Below are 18,885 nucleotides of genomic sequence, written 5' to 3'. Positions count from 1 at the left end.
AACCCCCCACTCACCATCAACCCCCCTCCCTCAACATCACCCCCTTCCCTCACCATCAACCCCCTCCCTCAGCATCACTCCCCCTCCCTCACCATCAACCCCCCTCCCTCACCATTAACCCCCCTCCCTCACCGTGATCCCCCTTCCCTCAGCATCATCCCCCCACACCATCACCCCCCCCACACCTTCACCCCCACACCTTCCCCAACCCCCCCCCCCTCGCATTCTGTGCATATATTACATCTGTCATCAGTGCACACTGCGCACTGGCAACACACATAACAATCTTGTCCCTTGCAGACTGCAGACATCATGTCTGCAAGGGGAAACTCGCTATCCTCTCCCTCCGTGGGATCCCTCTGCCTCCCTCCTTTAAATAAATAGCAGTTTTTAAAATAACTAAATAAATATCCCTCCCTCTCTGATTCTCCACTCCCACATGCCTTTCTTTCTCAGAACACACGCATGCGCTCAGAGCTAGTGAAATGGTTCAATGGTCTATGAGAAGTCTGTGATTGGACTGCGTGAGGGCTGCTTAGCAATGCCCAATAGAGTGTTATGAGGAAACAAAACTTTAATTTTGGATCATCGAGTACCAATGTGTCAACACTTAAAGTGAATAAGAAGTTAGTACTCAACTTACTGGTCCACAATTTACCCCTACTTTACCCCTTTTCAGGCCTCTGCTCAATACAAATGGAGCTGCCTATGTTGAAAATTTTTCTCTGTTTCTATTTTTGAGAAATCTTGGAAATCATATTTATTTCAGCCTAACTCTTTTTAGAGTGTCAATTAAACACCTAGGTCACTTCACATACAAAATTAGCCTGCTCAAAAAGTTTTGGAAAAATGCTTAGTAAATGCAAATAAACAAATTCACTAGAATGGTGAAATAAAGCCATACAATGTCCAAAAACCCATGTATCAAGTTCCATGCATATTTGTGAGTGCTACAAATGGCCTTCAATGTGTGAGAAAGTTTGATTTAGTTATTAGCTCCTTTCGAGTTTAGTCACAAGTCTTATCTGCCTCATTCTACCACAGAATTCCTTCATTGCTACATAGTATTGGAAATTGCACATCCAAGAAATTCAGCCTATCACATGCCTATTGTTTCCCTTGTCAACAAAATCCCAATATCTATAACTCTGTTCATTTTAAAGTGGTCTGTAGTCATTGCTTAGAGAGTAGAGACACAAAATAACCCACATAGCATGTATGATCTATAATTCTACTAATCAACGATTGTGTTTCGTGCAATATTTTTTTGTTTGGTTTTGTTTCTTTTATAGAAATAGTTTTTTTTTTGTTTTTTTTAACACAGCAATGACATTTTTATACTGAAATGGAGAAGATGAGTTGACTCCACGGTCTTATACCATGTTCTGGTTATAACTATGGGAGTCACAATTAAAGGACCACAAATGTCACCCAGACCACTTCATCTCAATGAAGTGGTATCTCATTGAGAATGTATCTCAATGAAGTGGTCTGGTGCAGTGGTCCTGTCATTTTATGTCCAATAATTGTTTATTGATTCAGAGAAAACAGTAATACATAATAGTAGAAAGTCAATTGGCAGTAAATAGAGAACATTGGTAGCATGATCAGGCAAAAATGCTACTTTAACCAGTATGACTGGTACCATTAACCTTATTCACATACTGACCCCTACCACCTACACAGCTGACCCCCATCCCCTAATGGGAACTCTGTGTGCATTGACCGGAGAGCACCCCAGCTTCATGAACAATAAAAGGGACTATATAATGCAAAATTGAAAGAAAGGGTGAAAAAAAGTATGGGGAAAAGAAAAAGGAAGAAAAACAGAAAGTGGAAAAGAGTAGGGGAAAAGGGGAATAGGAATGAGGTATGGGACCACTTTACCCGCCCAATCCTCCAATGACCAGGTCCTCTCTGTGTGGTCCTGTCATGTTTAACCATCAGTCTGTGTAGTACTGTCATCTTAACCCTGCAATGTAAAAAGTGCAGTTTTGTAGAAACTGCAATGTTACATAACAGGGTCAAACACACCCAGGCAACCACTCGAGGTGCCTTAACAACAATAACTGAGTAAAACTCAGTTGTTGCAGCTCACAGAAAAGCATTGAATGCAATGCTTTTCTATGACAAGCATTTTTACTATGACAAGCATACTGCACATGTAAATCAGTTTCCAATGCTCCTGTATAAGGAGCATTGGGCTGGCCATTAGCTTATTCACAGGAGGATGTTGTGGGAGGAGGTACAGCCAGAAGGCCCAAGGAAGTCACTGTGCTGGAGGATTTACTGGAAATGGATTGGGAGGGAGGGGGGAAGGGGGATGAAACAAAGTTGGATGTCCTCACTCTTTGCATGAGGTCATCTAATGATTTCAAAATCCCCATAGAAGGAGGAGACCAATACAGCACCGAGAGCCCTTGGCACTGGAAACAGGTGTGCATTTTTAACCCTTCAATTGCCAGATGGTGGAGAGCAAAGGAACATTACAGCATTAAGAAAACAATTTTGTATTCTTAACACTCTACTATTACTTAAACTTTACAGTGTCACGGACAAATAGGATCCAACAAGCAAAGACAAGCACAGCAAATACCAAAGAACAGAAAACGCAATCCCAGACTTTAGAATGGCCGGATTAAATGCCACTAGAATATACAATACAAGCCGAAGTCAGGGATACAGAAGACAGAATAAACGTTAGAAATAGCCAAAGGTCAAGGACAAATAGAGAGGAGAATAGTCAAGGAATAGCCAAGGTCAAAATACCAGAAATACTAACATGCTCTCGGATTAACCAAACAAATGGAAACCATGACAGGGCATCGAACAAAAGGAAAAAAAGGAGTTTAAATAGCCTAGGAAAGGCTCTCATTGGTTATTGGGACCTGATGACGCTAAAACATCTGCATCACTAGAGTCCAAAATGGGCGATGTGCCTTTAAATTGCGTCCTTTGAAAGCAGCCAGCGTTCGAGGGAACTACAGCGTGACTCCTGGCCGTGTAGCGTGGAGAGCAGAGGGAGAACCGGCAAGAGGAAGTTTATTTTTCATTTCAGAACGCGCCAATCAGGCGCGGGCACGTGGACTCCCCAGGTCGGCGGCATGACATAGAGGCCGCCACTTTAGAGATTACCGACTTGTCAATAAGTGATTGCTACAAGCATGGATACCAGTTTAATATCTTCACCTACCTACATTACATGAATGAAAAAGAAATAAATAAAATGAGAATAATTTTAAAGAACTCAATCAACTGCCCTAGCAACAATCCTAGCTGCTGAGTTATGTTCTGTCCCACTAAATTAATCCCAAAACTTCCAGGTTTCTTAACTCAAGTAGCTTGCTCTGTTAATTGGAGCAACTGGTGTGACAAGAACCACCAGGTTTTCAGGGACACGTATGCATATTGATGGGCAGCACATGAAAAGGATTGCCCTGTAGTATGTAAATTTAGAAGAAGGTGTATACGATTAAGCAATTAGGAAATGAAGAATCCTGCAGGATATACATTATACATACTTCAGGTCAACCCTTTTCATGCGTTTTCATGAATATGACAAAATTATATGTGTCCCTTAAAGCATGGTGAATATGGTCACCCTTAGCTGGGGTGAATCCAACTGTACTCACCTAGAAGGAAGTCTGAGTTACCAAGTAAATAAAGAACTAGTCCAGCTCTCCTACTGGCATATATAATATAATATAATATAATATATAGATATAACCCAATTTCAGCCTCAGTAGTCTGTTATTATATGAAGTGGAGAAATTCCTGTAAAGATACTAAATATCATGGTGATTTCATACAGTTTCTTTTTTGATATTATATGAAACTGCATATAAATGTTTTGTTCTTTTTTTTTTTGTTTGTTTTTTTATCAGGGTAAGGCTCAAAGCCAGATGCAACAGCCAACCGCACCAGATTTAGTCCACACGATGTTCACTATTTTACCACTGGTGAGGATGATAGAGGACATGTGTTGCCACAATGTTTCTTACAGCTTCTTCATTATACTCATTGATGTGTCCTTGTCTCAGGTCTTGTCTAAGTGTCCTCGAAAAAATGTTGCTCCTACTGTGGTGTCGCCTCTTCTTACTCAAAAGGCTTTGACATTGCTGAGCTCTTGTGTCACCGATAAGGAAAGACGATTCTGGGAAGATCTGGGAGATGCTTGGAAGCGGACAAGGTAGGAGGAATATGATCTTTTAAAATAAATAGGGTTATACACTTAAGTGAGAATTACATGGATTTCAAAGTGAATCCCAATTTATGATCAAAATAGCTGAAATGGAAAACTTCTCCCAATCAGCTATGTTTTCTGTTCGGCTATGTTTTCAATTTGAAATTCTATTTGAATTCCCAGGCATTCTCAGTTTAGTGAAAAACCTGATAGTATCATAAGTAAATAAGTGAATGATCTGTACCCTTTTTCCCCGTCTCTTCCATTTAGAGCTGACTGGCCAAATTCAAAAATGGTCCCTCAATATATACCCACGTTTTCTGATGGTTGGATCCCCCCAGAAATTCCTTCCCTCAGTGAACAGCCACAGGTAGGTAACATAGGACAATTAAACACAATGGGTAGACCGCTAGATAGTATATCTCAGGTAAACGAACACTCATAAATGTCAATGAGAGAATTTCTTTTCAGTTACCTGATTTAGGTAATAAAATAAAGCACAATATTTTTGACAAAAAGGCAGAGGAACCGACGTGAAGCTTGCTATTTCCCTGTCCCGTCACCAGTGACAGCAGAAGGGAAATACTGTCTTGTGCATGCTTAAGAGTACAGTACTAACGTAGGCTACTGGCAGCTGGACCGCCAGAAGCTGAAGAAGAGCGTCAGGAAGAAGATGGCGGCACTCATGAGTGACAGGCTCAGATAAGTAAATCTCAACTTTCCATACCCCACCCCCCCATAGGCCCCAGATCCCCACCAACGATGTCACTGTTGGGGGTCTTCGCAAATTATGACAAAGCCGCTTTAAACATTGGTTTGGTAAAGAAAACATTAATGAGTGTATGTATACACAATGGAATGGTGAGTTGTTTTTCTACATATACATGTGTGTATGTGCATTCCTTTTAGATGGAGCACATACCCTCAAAGTGCAATGGATGGGCTCTTTAAATATCTGTATGAGGAACAGCATACATGCACTCAATAATTTATAGTTGAACATTCTAATGACTCGAGGATTGCTATTGGTACATAATTAACAGAAGACAGTCTTTTGCTTCATTCCCACACTGAACGGTTGTAATTAAGGTTAGATGTGGGATATGTTTAAATGAAAAAGTTTCATGAGAGAAGCGAAATCAGCTTTAGGTGATATGACACTAAAGAATATGCTTTTTTCTTTTTTTGCATTTTTTTCATCCTTTATTTTTTTTTTCAAATACAATGTTTTATTGTGAATGCAAGATAGTATGGGCATGGCATTCATGGAAGCATAAACCAAAGAAAAACAAGTGCATTGTAACAAAAATGTTGATAATGCATTTGACATATCGGATATTCACTTTTTTCATCAGAAACAGGGTGTAAAACTAAATAGACAAAAAGGTAACCCAAACATCCAGTCCTAGTATTGTGCTAGTAAAGCACATTCTGTGTGGTCACTGCTGTGCCCCAAGAGACTTCCCCACGACATCTCACTAGGTACTGGAAAAGAGATGCAAATCCCATCTGAAGTATTAGGTATAGAGCAAAGTAGTAGAAAAAGTATAGGCTGTTGGGGAGCGAAAGAGGTTCCCTGAAAAGAATGTTGGTCTTCATTTGATTTCATTAAAAATTGTAATTAAAAAAATTGTGTGAAATTCTATGATTTGGTCCTATGTCAATACATGCATTTTTCTTAATACCTTTTTAACTAAATGCTAATTATAAATTTCCAGTTTGTGTATATCATAACATTTTACCTGTTACTTCAGATCCAAAGTGGCATTCAGACTCCACCAATCAACAGGTAATTACAAAAAAACTTAATTCCCCATCTTCCCTCTTTGGGTTATGATGTGAACTCCTGTGTACTTTATATCACATACTTTATTTTTTACTTTTATACTAACATTTGTGTTTTATTTGCTTTTAAAATTTCAATTTTTTATTAATTTATTTTTAAAAGACTTAATTTCCCTCCTCATGATCTTTGGAGATATTACTTTCTCACAGTTCTTTACATTTTGATAATGCCTTCTTTTTGTCATTTTTCCCTCAATTTCCAGGTACAATCAGTCACACACATTACAAGTTCTGTATGATTTTGATGCCCGAAACAGCCGTGAGCTGTCTGTGCAGAAAGGAGATAATGTAAAGGTGAGTCAAGTAGACATGCGGCCAGGGCCGTCTTTAATATTGATTGGGCCCTGGGCAAGCATTTGATGAGGCCCCTGACCCCCACTCCCTGACATGCAATCACGATCTCCATTTCCCAACACAGTAGCGGAACCATTTTCCCATGCATGCAGAGTTGTATTTAGCACTGAGTTGTGTTTGTGTGTTTGAATGGAAGCATGTTTTTGTATAGAGTATGTTTGTGTAAATGTAGAGGTGTGTTTGTATGTGGTGTTGGTGTTTGAATGCAAGCATGCATCTATGTATATTTATTTTTTTAATGCTGGAGTGTGTTTATATATATTTTTGGTGTTTAACACAAAGATGTGTTTGTATGTATTGTTGACGTTTCAATGCAGGACTGTGTTTGTATGTAGTCTTGAAGGTTAAATGCAGGGGTGTACTTGTGTGTAGTGTTGGCGATTTGAATGATGAGATGTATGTACATGTACACATACACTGCCACACACACACACACACACACACTGTGATACACATACACACACTGAAACACATGCAGATACACAGATATAAACACTGACACTCACACTAACACACATGCAGTTACAGACTGACACAGATACACACACTAACACATACAGACACACAGATACACAACCTGACACACATACAGAGACATATATACAAACACTGACACATATGGATACTCAGACACACTGATGCATATACTGACACACATGCAGATACACAGATAAAAACACTGACTATATACAGATGCACACAGATGTACACACGCAGGTACACACACTGACAACATACAGATACACAGATACATACAATGATAACATACAGATACACACACTGACACACATACAGACACACAGATACAAAACCTGACACACATGCAGATACACACAGACCACATAAAGAAACATAGATATATTAAATACAGATACACAGATATACATACTGACAGACATACTGACACACTGACAAAACCAGAGTCTATGAAGTTCTCAGCAGCCCCGGAATCAACCAAGGCTGGTATACTTTCAGCTATACAACTTTCTCCCATATGAAGACAAACAGGGAGAAGCAAACGGTTAGGAGGCAATTTAGGAGACTTAGATATCACACCCAAGGCCAGTCCCCTATAAGGTCTTAGGTGCGAGAGTTTTCCGGAAGCACAGGACATTCCTTTATCATATGGTCTCTCCTACCACAGTATAGGCAGAGTCTGTCCCTTCTTCTATGCAATTTCTCAGTATCAGAGAGTTTGGCAACCCCTAATGGGTTCCTCCTCAGATACTCTGAAACTCTCAGGTTTATCAACTTTGGGGTTATTAGGTGTAACTAAACGTCTATTCCTGTTCTTGGTATAGAGCCTGTCGCGAATTCTGTTATCTATATCAATGAGGTAGTCAATAAGGTCCTCTAATGCAATAGGAAGCTCCCTAGCTGCTACCTCATCCAATATAGTGTCAGATAAACCTTCCATAAATGCAGTAGTTAACCCATTGTTGGTCCAATCTACCTGTGAAGCAAGGGTACGAAACTGAATGGCATAGTCAGCCACAGACCTAGAGCCCTGTTTGATTCTCATTAATGTTCTGGCGGCATTCTTTGATCTTTTAGTGGTGTCAAAAGTTCTACGGAAAGCCGTAAGGAAACTATTGAAATTATGCACCATAAGTCCATTGGCTTCCCAAATAGGATTTGCCCACTCAAGTGCTTTGTCAGTAAGTTGATGCATCAAAAACCCCACTTTAGAACTATCAGTGGGAAAGGAACGTGGATACATCTCAAAGTGGAATTCTATTTGATTAATGAAACCTCTGCATGTCTTAGCCTCCCCTCCATACCTGGGATGGGGTGGTAAATGGGGCGAAGTATTAGGCATAGTGGATACTTTGGGAAGAAGAGGTGGTGTAGGAGGGTTAGGTGCGGTTGCAGGAATAGTTCTAGACAAGAGCGTCTGGAGAGCCTGAGCTATCTGATCCATACGGTGGTCCTGCTCTACAAACCTAGCCTCATGAGAAGCCATTTGCTGAGCTAAATCTGCGGGGTCCATGGCCCTATCGTAATGTAACGAAAATATACCCCAACTTGCAGGATTCAACTCAACAAAAGACAACACAGAGGAGAGATATGTCTACCGGACCTTAGAATGGCCAGACTCGACGTATATGAGAGGAGACAGAATCAGGAACGATCTGAGGTCAAGGGCACAAAGAGACAGCATAAACTAGGACTAGCCGAGGTCTGGTACACAGTAAATAGCAAGCCGGCAAACAGAACAGATAAGGATAAAGAGATAACGTAGTCAGAAACAAAGCCAAGGTCAATACGAAGGAACACAACTGAACATAACAAGCGCTAAAGGGAACTGCAACAGAAACCATGATAGGGCAAGGACTAAGGGAAAAAGGTCATATATAAGTACCTTCTAAATTAATGTGATTGGCTCCTGTCATATCCACACCCCCAAAAGGTAAGCGTATGGGGAGTGTGGCATGACAGGGGCCAATGGGAGCCTTTTGCCAATTTAGGCTCCCACTGTTTCTTTAAGAGCGCGCCCGAGACCTACGGCGCGCTCTTAGATTCAGGATGGACACATGACCGCTTCTCGCAGTCACTGCCCGCCTTCCTGTTGTACCGTCGGATGAGCCGTGCGCGGCTCGTGCAGCAGCAGGACCGCGCGCGGCTCGAAGAGAGGACCGCGGCCGGCCCCTGGATAAGGTAAGTAACGCTGCAGTGACACACACAGACGCACACACAGACACCCTGACAGACATACACACACACAGACATACTAAGACACACACAAATACTGACACACACATGCAACGTTTAAATTTTTACACACTGACAGACAAACGGACACGCACTGACACACACACACATACGCCCTGACAGACATACTGACACACACAGACATACTAAGACACACACAGACACTCAGACACCCACACACACACACACACAAACACCCTGACAGACATCCTCACACACATACACGCATACTAAGACACAAACAGACACCTACACAGAAATGGTGATATATACACACACAGAAACCCTGACAGACATACTCACACACATACTAAGACACACACAGACATACTGACTAACACAAATACTGACACACACACATGCAAAGTTTACATTTATAAAGCCACCCGCCAGCCTACCTTATGGGTTCCCTGGGGTCCAGTGGCAGGCTGAGGTAGTTGGGAGTGTGAGGCTCTGACACTCCAGCTCCCTCCTGACGGCCTCCTCCTTCCTCCCATGCGGCTTCACTCTATCTGGGAGGAAGTGACTCACGGCAGTCACTTCCTCCCAGCCTGCTGCAGTAAAACAAGGGGGCCCGGTCGCGTTGTTAAAAGACCCCAGTGCTCGACCGGGCCCTCCTTGTGTGTGGGCCCCCAGTGCAGCCGCAGCACCCGCGGGCCCAGGGGGAAAATAACTTTTTTTTTTTTTTGGCGGCAGCGGGGCCCACGGGGTAGCTGCTTTGGGCCCCCCAGGAGTAAGTGGGCCCGGGGCAGCCGCCCCGTTTGCCACGCTTTAAAGACGGCCGTGCATGCAGCAAGAGTATCAATTTCCATTGATGCTATCAATTTTTGCTATCAATTTTTAGCACCCAGCAAAGGCTAGTGCTTACTATATGGACATATAGTAAGATTTGCTGGATGGTACCAGTTAGTGGGTCAGTCAGATTTTAGGTGTAAAGGTGTACTCTGTACATATATAACCTTGTTGCAGCTTTAATAAAGGGAAGTCAAGACACCAGTAGCATCCATATGGACCTTTAGGCCATCTTGTGAATAGTAAAAGAAAAATGCAATACATTTGTGATACAATAGGGGCTTATAAATGTATGTTAATTGTGAAAGTGATAAGCAGCTTAAAACACTCTGTGGGCACTCTCCCAACCACCCACAACAAACTTTATTAACACAAATTACAACTCTGTTAAGATCCTTTAACCTTTCCTTGTAAGTTTTATCCTGAAATCCATGATTCAGTTTAGTAGCCCTTCTCTTTTTTTTTTTTTTTTATAAATGTTGTAAAAGATATGTTGGACTTGGGATGTAACACACTGTAATATATATATATTTTTTTGCAGTATACATTATATATGTAATATGCATATCTGTGAATTCCTCCATCAATATCAGGCCTCTTTTACAAACCATATCTTTATTGCAGGTTCTTGATCAGAGCCGGCAGTGGTGGCTGGTGGAGGATTATCAACGACAGAAAGGATATATCCCAAGTAACATTCTTGACACTGGTGAAGTTGGACAGGTATGAGTACTGCGGTTGTTGGGGTGCACAAAAATACTTCAGGGTGGAGCAAAATTCAGAGTAGGGTTTGAGGAGTCAATCATGTTTTTTTATTAATGAGCCCATTTCAATGGTATTACATGCAATGAATGCATATGTATGAAGATTTGTTTGACTAAGTATGGAAAATGGCATCTTTTAGATGAGCTTCATTTGCCACCTCGCAAACTCGGGCTCTTTCGATTGCATTGTTCATAATATTAGCTAATGTTTGAGGTGCAAGCACTCAAATTTCTGCCGAATAAGTTCATGAAAGGTCACCCCGCACCAGACGGTGCATTTGGTAGGGTTTAATCGACACTGATGAGTTATCTGTGGACTTTCTGTAACCAGAAATTACAGTTTTGCTTATAGATGAAGCCATTTTATTGAAAATGAGCTTCGTCAGACATGTTCAGTTAATGAATAGATTAATTGTTTTCTATGGCTAATTCATTGTTCCTTTGTAAAATTACCCGGGATGAATCCTTCAAGACCCAGTTATAATATGTACCTGCATCAAAAAAATGGAACTACTTACAAATAGGTTATTTAGTACTTGTCAAATCCTGCTCTGGTTTTTGTCCCACCCTGTATAATAAATGTATGACTGGTAACAGAAAAATATAAAACAAATGACATCCTTCCTGTTACTGTATAGGTTTTTGGAGACGGTGTGCCACTGCACCAAGACTCAAGCCGTGAGGAGGTGACTGCGTGGCTAAAAGAAAAAGGCTTCTCTAACATGTATGTGGGCCCTTATCTCATTTACCATTAAGACAAATACTTGTTTTATTCCCTAATATTAATTCTCTTTTTCTCTATTTATTCCCATCACACTTTGTTGACCTGTACAGCACAGTGCGGTGCCTTGGAGTCCTTAGAGGGGACCAGTTATTGGCCTTAAGCCGTGAGGAATTAAAAACCGTGTGTCCTGAGGAAGGTGGACGTGTATTCACACAGCTCAATGCATTGCATGGAGGTCGTGGGGTGAGGAATTCCTAATGATCAAACGAGAATAAATAGTCTTTATTTATCACAGCTCCTATCTAAAATGGTCGACTGTCGTAAGATTTTCATTTTGAAATATTTTTCATATTTTCTATCAGATAGTAGACTAACCATGAGCTTAGGAAAACAAAACAATAGGGTCGGAGTTACACAACAACAGGAATAAAAACACAACACTCTATACAGAGTAGTTTCCTGTAGTAGTCCTGCAGGACTTGTTTGCCCGCATTTGCCTTGTTACCTTGTTAGCCTTGGGGCAGGTGGCCACAGAGTGGTGCCGGGAGCCAAAATGTAATTTCTTATTACGGCTCCTAGCGTCACTCTGCAGTGCGCGAGGGAGCTTAGAAGGTAGAGCTCACAAATCAGCGCTCCCTTGCCGCCTGCCTGGATTTCAACTGACCGCCCCCCTGCCTTCCTGCCCAAACAGCCTGGCCAGCAGCCCCACTGTAAAAAATCCACCCAGCTCTCCCAAAGGTAGTGTTGGGGGGAAATGTGTGTGTGTGTGTGTGTCTAGCTGTCAGTGTGTGTGTCTGTCTGTCAGTGAATCTGTGTGTGTATATCTGCCAGTGTGTGTCTGTGAGTGTGTGTGTCTGTCTGTCAGTGAGTATGTGTGTGTCTGTGAGTATGTGTGTGTGTCTGTCAGTGAATGTGTGAGTGAGTGAATGAGTGTGTGTGTGTCAGTGAGCCCCCCTACCCACCTTACAGCCCCCTACCCACCATACAGCACCTCTACCCACTTACAAACCCCCTACCCACTCCACAGCCCCCCTACCCACTCACAGCCCCCCACACACCTTACAGAACCCCTACCTACTCACTGCCCCCTACCCATTCACAGTCCCCCTAGCCACTCACAGCCCCCCTACTCTCTCACAGCCCCAACTTTCTCGTAGCCCCCACTCTCTCACAGCCCTCCTACCCTGTCACAGCCCCCCCTACCCTCTCAGAGCCTTCCTACCCACACCTTGTCACAACCATCCCCACCCTGCCTCCCCACACCTTGTCACAGCCGCCTCACACACCCTGTCACCTCTCCTCACACACACCCTGTCACTCCCCCCATACACGCACCCTGTCACCTCCACACACACCCTGTCACCCTCCCACACACACACACTCTATCATCCCCATACACACACTGACACCCCCTGTCTCTGTGTGTGTATGACTCTGTCTGTCAGTGAGTCTGTGTGTGTATATCTATCAGTGTGTGTCTGTGAGTGAGTGTGTCAGTAAATGTGTGAGTGAATGAGTGTGTGTGTAACTGTCAGTGTGTCAGTCTCTCAGTGAGTCAGTGAGCCCCTTACCCACTCACAGACCCCCTACCCACCATAAAACTCCCCTACCCACTCAGGGGAGCTGAGAACCCCTACCCAATTTACAGCCTTCCTACCGACTCACAACTCCCCTACCCACTAACAGTCCCCCTACCCACTCAAAGCCCCCCTACCCACCATACAGCCCCCTACCCACTTACAGACCCAGGGCCGGACTGGGGATTCCAAAACAGCCCTGGAAAAAAAATCTATGCCAGCCCCATAAGTCATTGCGCCATATATTGTCGCATGTTATATGTAAGGCTATGTCTTGCCACCCTAGATGATTGATTGATATATATATATAGTGCTTTTTCCAATATAAAATATTGGTCCTTTCAGAGTAAAATCTTTAATTATACAGTAAGCATACTCACATGCAGACACAGACAATCTCACTGACACAAGCTGATTGATACACAGCCTCATAGACAAACAATTTCACTGATATACATAAGGTAATTGACATAAAAACACAAGCTCACTCAGTAGCAGGCACACACACACACAAGCAAGCCCACTCACTAGCAGGCGCACACACACACACATCTTAATGTAGTGGTTCTGGTGTCTATAGCCTGTCCCTGCAGGCTCAATGTAAACACTGACATTTTAGAGAAAAGGCAGTGTTTACATTGCTTCCTAGTCACAGACACTCAGACAGTCACTAGAGGTGCTTCCTGTGTCAGTGCGGATTGGCTGGGATCATCAAGCTTGATGATCTCAGCCACAGAGGCAGGGCCAGTCGTGGGGAGACCAGCACGACGTGGGGGAAAAAAAAGTGAGTAAAAACACACATACACACACACATACCATGACAGACACACACCATGACACAGACAGACCGTGACACAGACACACACACCATGACACAGACAGAAACACAGACACACCATGACAGACTGACACACCATGACATAGACACACACACACACACACACACCATGACAGAGACACACACATACCATGACAGACACACACCTTAAAAAAGACACACACACACCATAACACAGACAGACCATGACACAAACACACACACACTGTGACACAGACACACATTACATGACACAGACAGACACACACACCATGACACACAGGCACACACACACCACGACACAGAGAGACCGTGACACAGACACACACACACACCGTGACACAGACAGACACACATTACATAACACAGACAGACACACACACCATGACACAGACAGACCGTGATACAGACAGACACACATTACATGACAGACACACACACAATGACACAGACACACATTGCATGACACAGACAGACACACACAAACCATGACACAGACAGAGACACACACACACACCATGACACAGACAGACACACCATGACAGACAGAGACACACACACACTATGACACAGACAAACACACAATGACACAGAGACACACACGCACACCACGACACAGACAGAGACACACACCATGACCCAGACAGACACACCATGACATACAGAGACACACACACACACCATGACACAGACAGACACACACACCATGATACAGAGACACACACACACACCATGACAAACACACACACACCATGACACAGACACACACACAATGACACAGACAGACACACACACATACACTCATCCTGACACACATAATTTCTACCTGTGTGCTGGCGGCCGCATGGAGAGCTCAGTCTGATGGCGGCCGCATGGGGGAGCTGGCTGTTCTGTCTCTGCTCCCCCACCCCATCGCGCAGCTTAATGAGACCGGGGCCGGAATATGACGTCATATTCTGGCCCCAGTCTCTTTCTAGCGCGCGAGGGCGGGGGAGCAGAGACAGAACAGCCAGCTCCCCCTGCGGCCGCCAAAAGAGCTCCCCGTGCGGCCGCACGGCCCACCGGGAAATTTTCCGGTATCCCGGTGGGCCAGTCCTGCCCTGTACAGACCCCATACCCACCTCACAGCCCCCTACTCACTCACAGCCCCCTTCCCACCTTATAGAACCCCTACCTACTCACAGTCCCTCTACCACCTTACAACCCCCATACCCACTCACAGTCCCCATACCCAATCACAGCCCCCCTACCCACCATACAGCCCCCTTACCCACTTACAGCCCCCCTATCCTCTCACAGGCCCCTACCCTCTCACAGCCCCCTATCCTCTCATAGCTTTTCTACCCACACCTTGTCACAGCCATCCCCACCCTGTCTCCCCACAAAACGTCACAGCCCCCTCACACACCTTGTCACAGCCCCCTCACACACCTTGTCACAGCCCCCTCACACCCCGTCACCTCTCCACACACACACCCTGTCACTCCCCCATACACGCACCCCGTCACCTTCCCACACACCCTGTCACACTCCCACACACACATACTGTCACCCCCCCACACACACACTGACACCCCCTCCATACAATATCACCATCCACAATCACTTTCAGCCCCCACACACTGTCACCCCTTCACCCAGCTATATATATATGCATACAAGAGTATTTTATTTTGGGTGGGGGGGGAGGTGGATCTTGGGTAAGTTCACAAACTTTTTTCCGCAGAACTTGACCTATATATATATATATATATATATATATATATATATATATAAAACTGTCTATGTAAAGATAGCACTCCAAGGATTCAGTAGTAAGGTGAAAAAAAACTTAGCTTTTATTCAGAAAATGCCACAGTTGATCAACATTTCAGTTCTGTGTCCTACATCTCCTGAGTACAACTGTGCCCCCAATGTACGGGTTTTATGGGTTTTTGCAAACTTACATGGGTCAAATGTAGGGCTTTCCCCTTTTCCATGTTTGCACATTGAAGTTTGCCAGATTGGTTTGATGGGCCTATGTTGCCTTTGAGACCGTATAGCAGAATATAGAAATATATTCGGGCCATAAAAAAACATTGTCTGGCAATATATTCATACACAGGACTATACATAAGTGTGACACAAGATCACACATATAGACTGAAAGAACAAAGGTTTTCACTGTAAGAACAATACTGATGTGGAATCCTCTGCCTGGAGAGGTGGTTTAATCAGAGTCTGTATAGATATTTTAACAACAATTAAATACTTGCAAAAACATAATATTCAGGAATATACATTTTAATTAGTGGAATAATAGCTTCTTGTTCCAAGGAGATTTTTGACTGCCATTTTGGGGTCAAGAATAAAAATGTTTCCTAGTTTGTTGCAAAATTGGAAGCACTTCAGTTTTTATTTTATTTTTTGCTTTCTTTTGGATCAACAGCAAATCACATGCTCCTTATCTGTAATGAAAAACATATCACTCTGACAATGGGTGAAACATTTGTCAGAAAACAACGTTGCATATTTGGTCCTCTTTTTTGATACATTGAGAGCAGCAAAAATGTAAACAAAAAACAAAAAAACTGAAACAGGAATTAAAAAATGACAGACATGGTACAAAACAGGTTATACAGCAAATGAGAAACACTATTAAAAAGGATATAAAAAGCCCGCAGTCTTAGTGTGCATGTATTTATATTGAATCTTTTATGTATTTTCTATATTGAATATTAGTGAATTGTTCAATGTGAATTATTAATCTTAGACCAAAATAAATGAATTTGACAAATGCACCTGGTTACTGATGTTTTCAGTCCATTTTGTCGTAAAATTTGAAATTCACTTTGAATTTCTGACAATTTACACTTTACACCTTGTATGTGTGTATCTCTTTGTAGTGGAGTGGAGTGTGAAAACAGGGTTCAACTTGTGAGCCAGGATACAAGTGTATTCAAGTGCAGTTTAAAATGTATGTGCAGTGTCTGTGCAAGAATGCAAGTGTGTGTTTGTGCCTTCCCCTATTTTGTATTTACCCAAATCTCTCACCCCCAGTTTTTGTTTGTCCCAATCCCACTCCAAAATGTGTGCCCCTATCTGCCCCTCCATGACGTGTATTATTCCCCAAATCCCTCCAAGAGATTGTTTCTCCCTCCCAGATTGGTGTTCATCTGCTCCAACCCACTCTCCCCAAATACCTCTACAGTTGGTACCTGTCCCCTCTCTTCCCGTCATCAACCTCATGATGTCAGCTGTAGCATGCAATACCACACCACCCAACATTTCAAACGGACAAAGAGGGACACTTTAAATTTAGGGGTGTGAGTGGAGTTGGAGCTGTGGACGGGACAGTTCTGAGAAATTAAGGTGACTTCAAAATAATTTATGTAACTAAACTGTAATTTACAAGGATAACAGTATTCTAACCACATTCATTGTAGCTTAAAGACACATTACTAGGATTATTATTGCTGTGGAGCCACACCCCCACCACACCCCTAAAATAATGGACGCTCTGTCCATTTAAAATGTTGGGAGATATGCTTGAATGGGCATGGCAGTCAGCTGACCTAAGAAGGAATAGCATGATTGGGGGATCTGCCCTCTCTTGTTTCTATCACATAAATATCTGGGGGGGCCTTGTTTCCTCTTCTGCAATGAACCCACTTACACCAATGTAGCGTTTAGGATAATAGTTCAAGTGACACCATGACCATGTAAATATTTCAAAGCATGCCCCACACTATTTATTAAAGATATCCTTGACGTAGTGAATCTCTAATAACATTTTTCTTTTCTTTCCAGATGTGATAGCCATGAGAACCTTCCAGTGACACAAAAATCTTTCTACTGGAGTAGTACAGGAGCTCACAGAACTGACAAATTATTAATGATGGGTGATGTCTGTCAAAAAATATAAAATCATTTTCAAATACAAATTTTAATAAAGCAATAGACCCTAAAATAGTTTCAGTCCTTTATGTACTCCGGAAAAGAAAAAGCAAACACACTCTGATCCTGCCTCATATTTGCCATATTACAAACATTCCAATATAGCAAAGCCATCTGTGGAAAGTGATGTTAACTGCCATGGGGAGCTACCACACACAGTATGGGCTGCGTCCGCTGCCACTTGACTTTGTGGTCATATCTGTTTTCAAAATGCTCCTGTGCTGTCTCTTATGGTGAACACCAGAATCTATTGTGTTCCACTATCTACTAATCTGAAAGTGTGCTTTGTATTTTGCATTTCAGCTCAGGGAGTACTAACAGTTAAATGGATAAATGTGTAAAGAATGTGACATACCATACAAATTATACTTCCACAAAACTTGTCTTCTTCGGTGCCCTTCATGGCTGACTGCTTACACTGTTGTGATAGGCACTAATTCCATTAATTCCCCCCCTTTTATGTTAGGCCCCCACCCTCCGTTCATGGGTGGGGGCCAGAACAATAGGCCCCACCCCCCCTTTCATGTTAGGCCCCCACCCTCCAACCATGGGTGGGGGCCAGGACAATAGGTCCCCAACCCCCTGTTGCATGTTAGGCCCCCACCCTCCACTCATGGGTGGGGGCAGGGGGCGAAGGGACAGTATGTGGAATTATGGCGGGAAAATAGGCACCTGTTTCAACAGTTAGTTCACAGCAGTGAGCTGACCTATGATTCAGCTCACTGCTCGTGAACGCGCAAGTGGAGCGCATGCGCAATAGCGCGCTCGGAGTTTCTCATAGGGAATCATTGAATACATGGGTGTAATTTGATTGGCGCATATGAGAAGCTAGTGATTGGACCTGAAGAAAATAAGGTAATTATTTTATTAAAAAGTAAATATTAATATTAGTTAAATAATTCTAATGCTGTTTGGTGAAATAAAGTATATAAATATATATAAAATACATCAGAAATATAACAATCTGATAGATAGTACAGTGTTTCTTTAAGGGTGAGTGTTTATTTACAGCGCTCCACTTAAGGGATTAATGGTGGATGTTTCCCTTTAATTCCCTTTATCTACAATACTTGAATTTTTGGTGGATTGGAGAGATCTCCACAACAGTGTTGCAGCAGCTGAAAGATCTGCATTTCAAATATCTTTTTATTTTAAGCGCCTATTTGTATGCACAGAGCACT

General features: G+C 42.8%; 1 protein-coding gene across 2 annotated transcripts in view; it reads left to right on the top strand.

Moving 5' to 3' along the window:
• The window catches only part of EPS8L3 (EPS8 signaling adaptor L3), a 92,842-nt gene extending 75,145 nt beyond the window's left edge, over positions 1-17,697 (top strand). For both annotated transcript variants that reach the window (XM_063444378.1, XM_063444377.1), the window contains exons 12-20: positions 3,885-3,959; positions 4,041-4,189; positions 4,454-4,553; positions 5,938-5,972; positions 6,232-6,322; positions 10,511-10,609; positions 11,289-11,374; positions 11,485-11,617; positions 17,558-17,697. In XM_063444378.1, coding sequence (XP_063300448.1) covers positions 3,885-3,959; positions 4,041-4,189; positions 4,454-4,553; positions 5,938-5,972; positions 6,232-6,322; positions 10,511-10,609; positions 11,289-11,374; positions 11,485-11,617; positions 17,558-17,563 — 774 coding nt within the window. In that variant the 3' untranslated portion in view covers positions 17,564-17,697. The remainder of the gene's footprint in view (positions 1-3,884; positions 3,960-4,040; positions 4,190-4,453; positions 4,554-5,937; positions 5,973-6,231; positions 6,323-10,510; positions 10,610-11,288; positions 11,375-11,484; positions 11,618-17,557) is intronic.
• The last annotated feature ends 1,188 nt before the right edge of the window (positions 17,698-18,885 follow it).

This window comes from Pelobates fuscus, chromosome 1 (assembly GCF_036172605.1).
Source record: "Pelobates fuscus isolate aPelFus1 chromosome 1, aPelFus1.pri, whole genome shotgun sequence".
Classification (NCBI taxonomy): domain Eukaryota; kingdom Metazoa; phylum Chordata; class Amphibia; order Anura; family Pelobatidae; genus Pelobates; species Pelobates fuscus.
The sequence above is the reverse complement of the archived record's forward strand: the minus strand, read 5'-3'. Positions and strand labels throughout refer to the sequence as shown.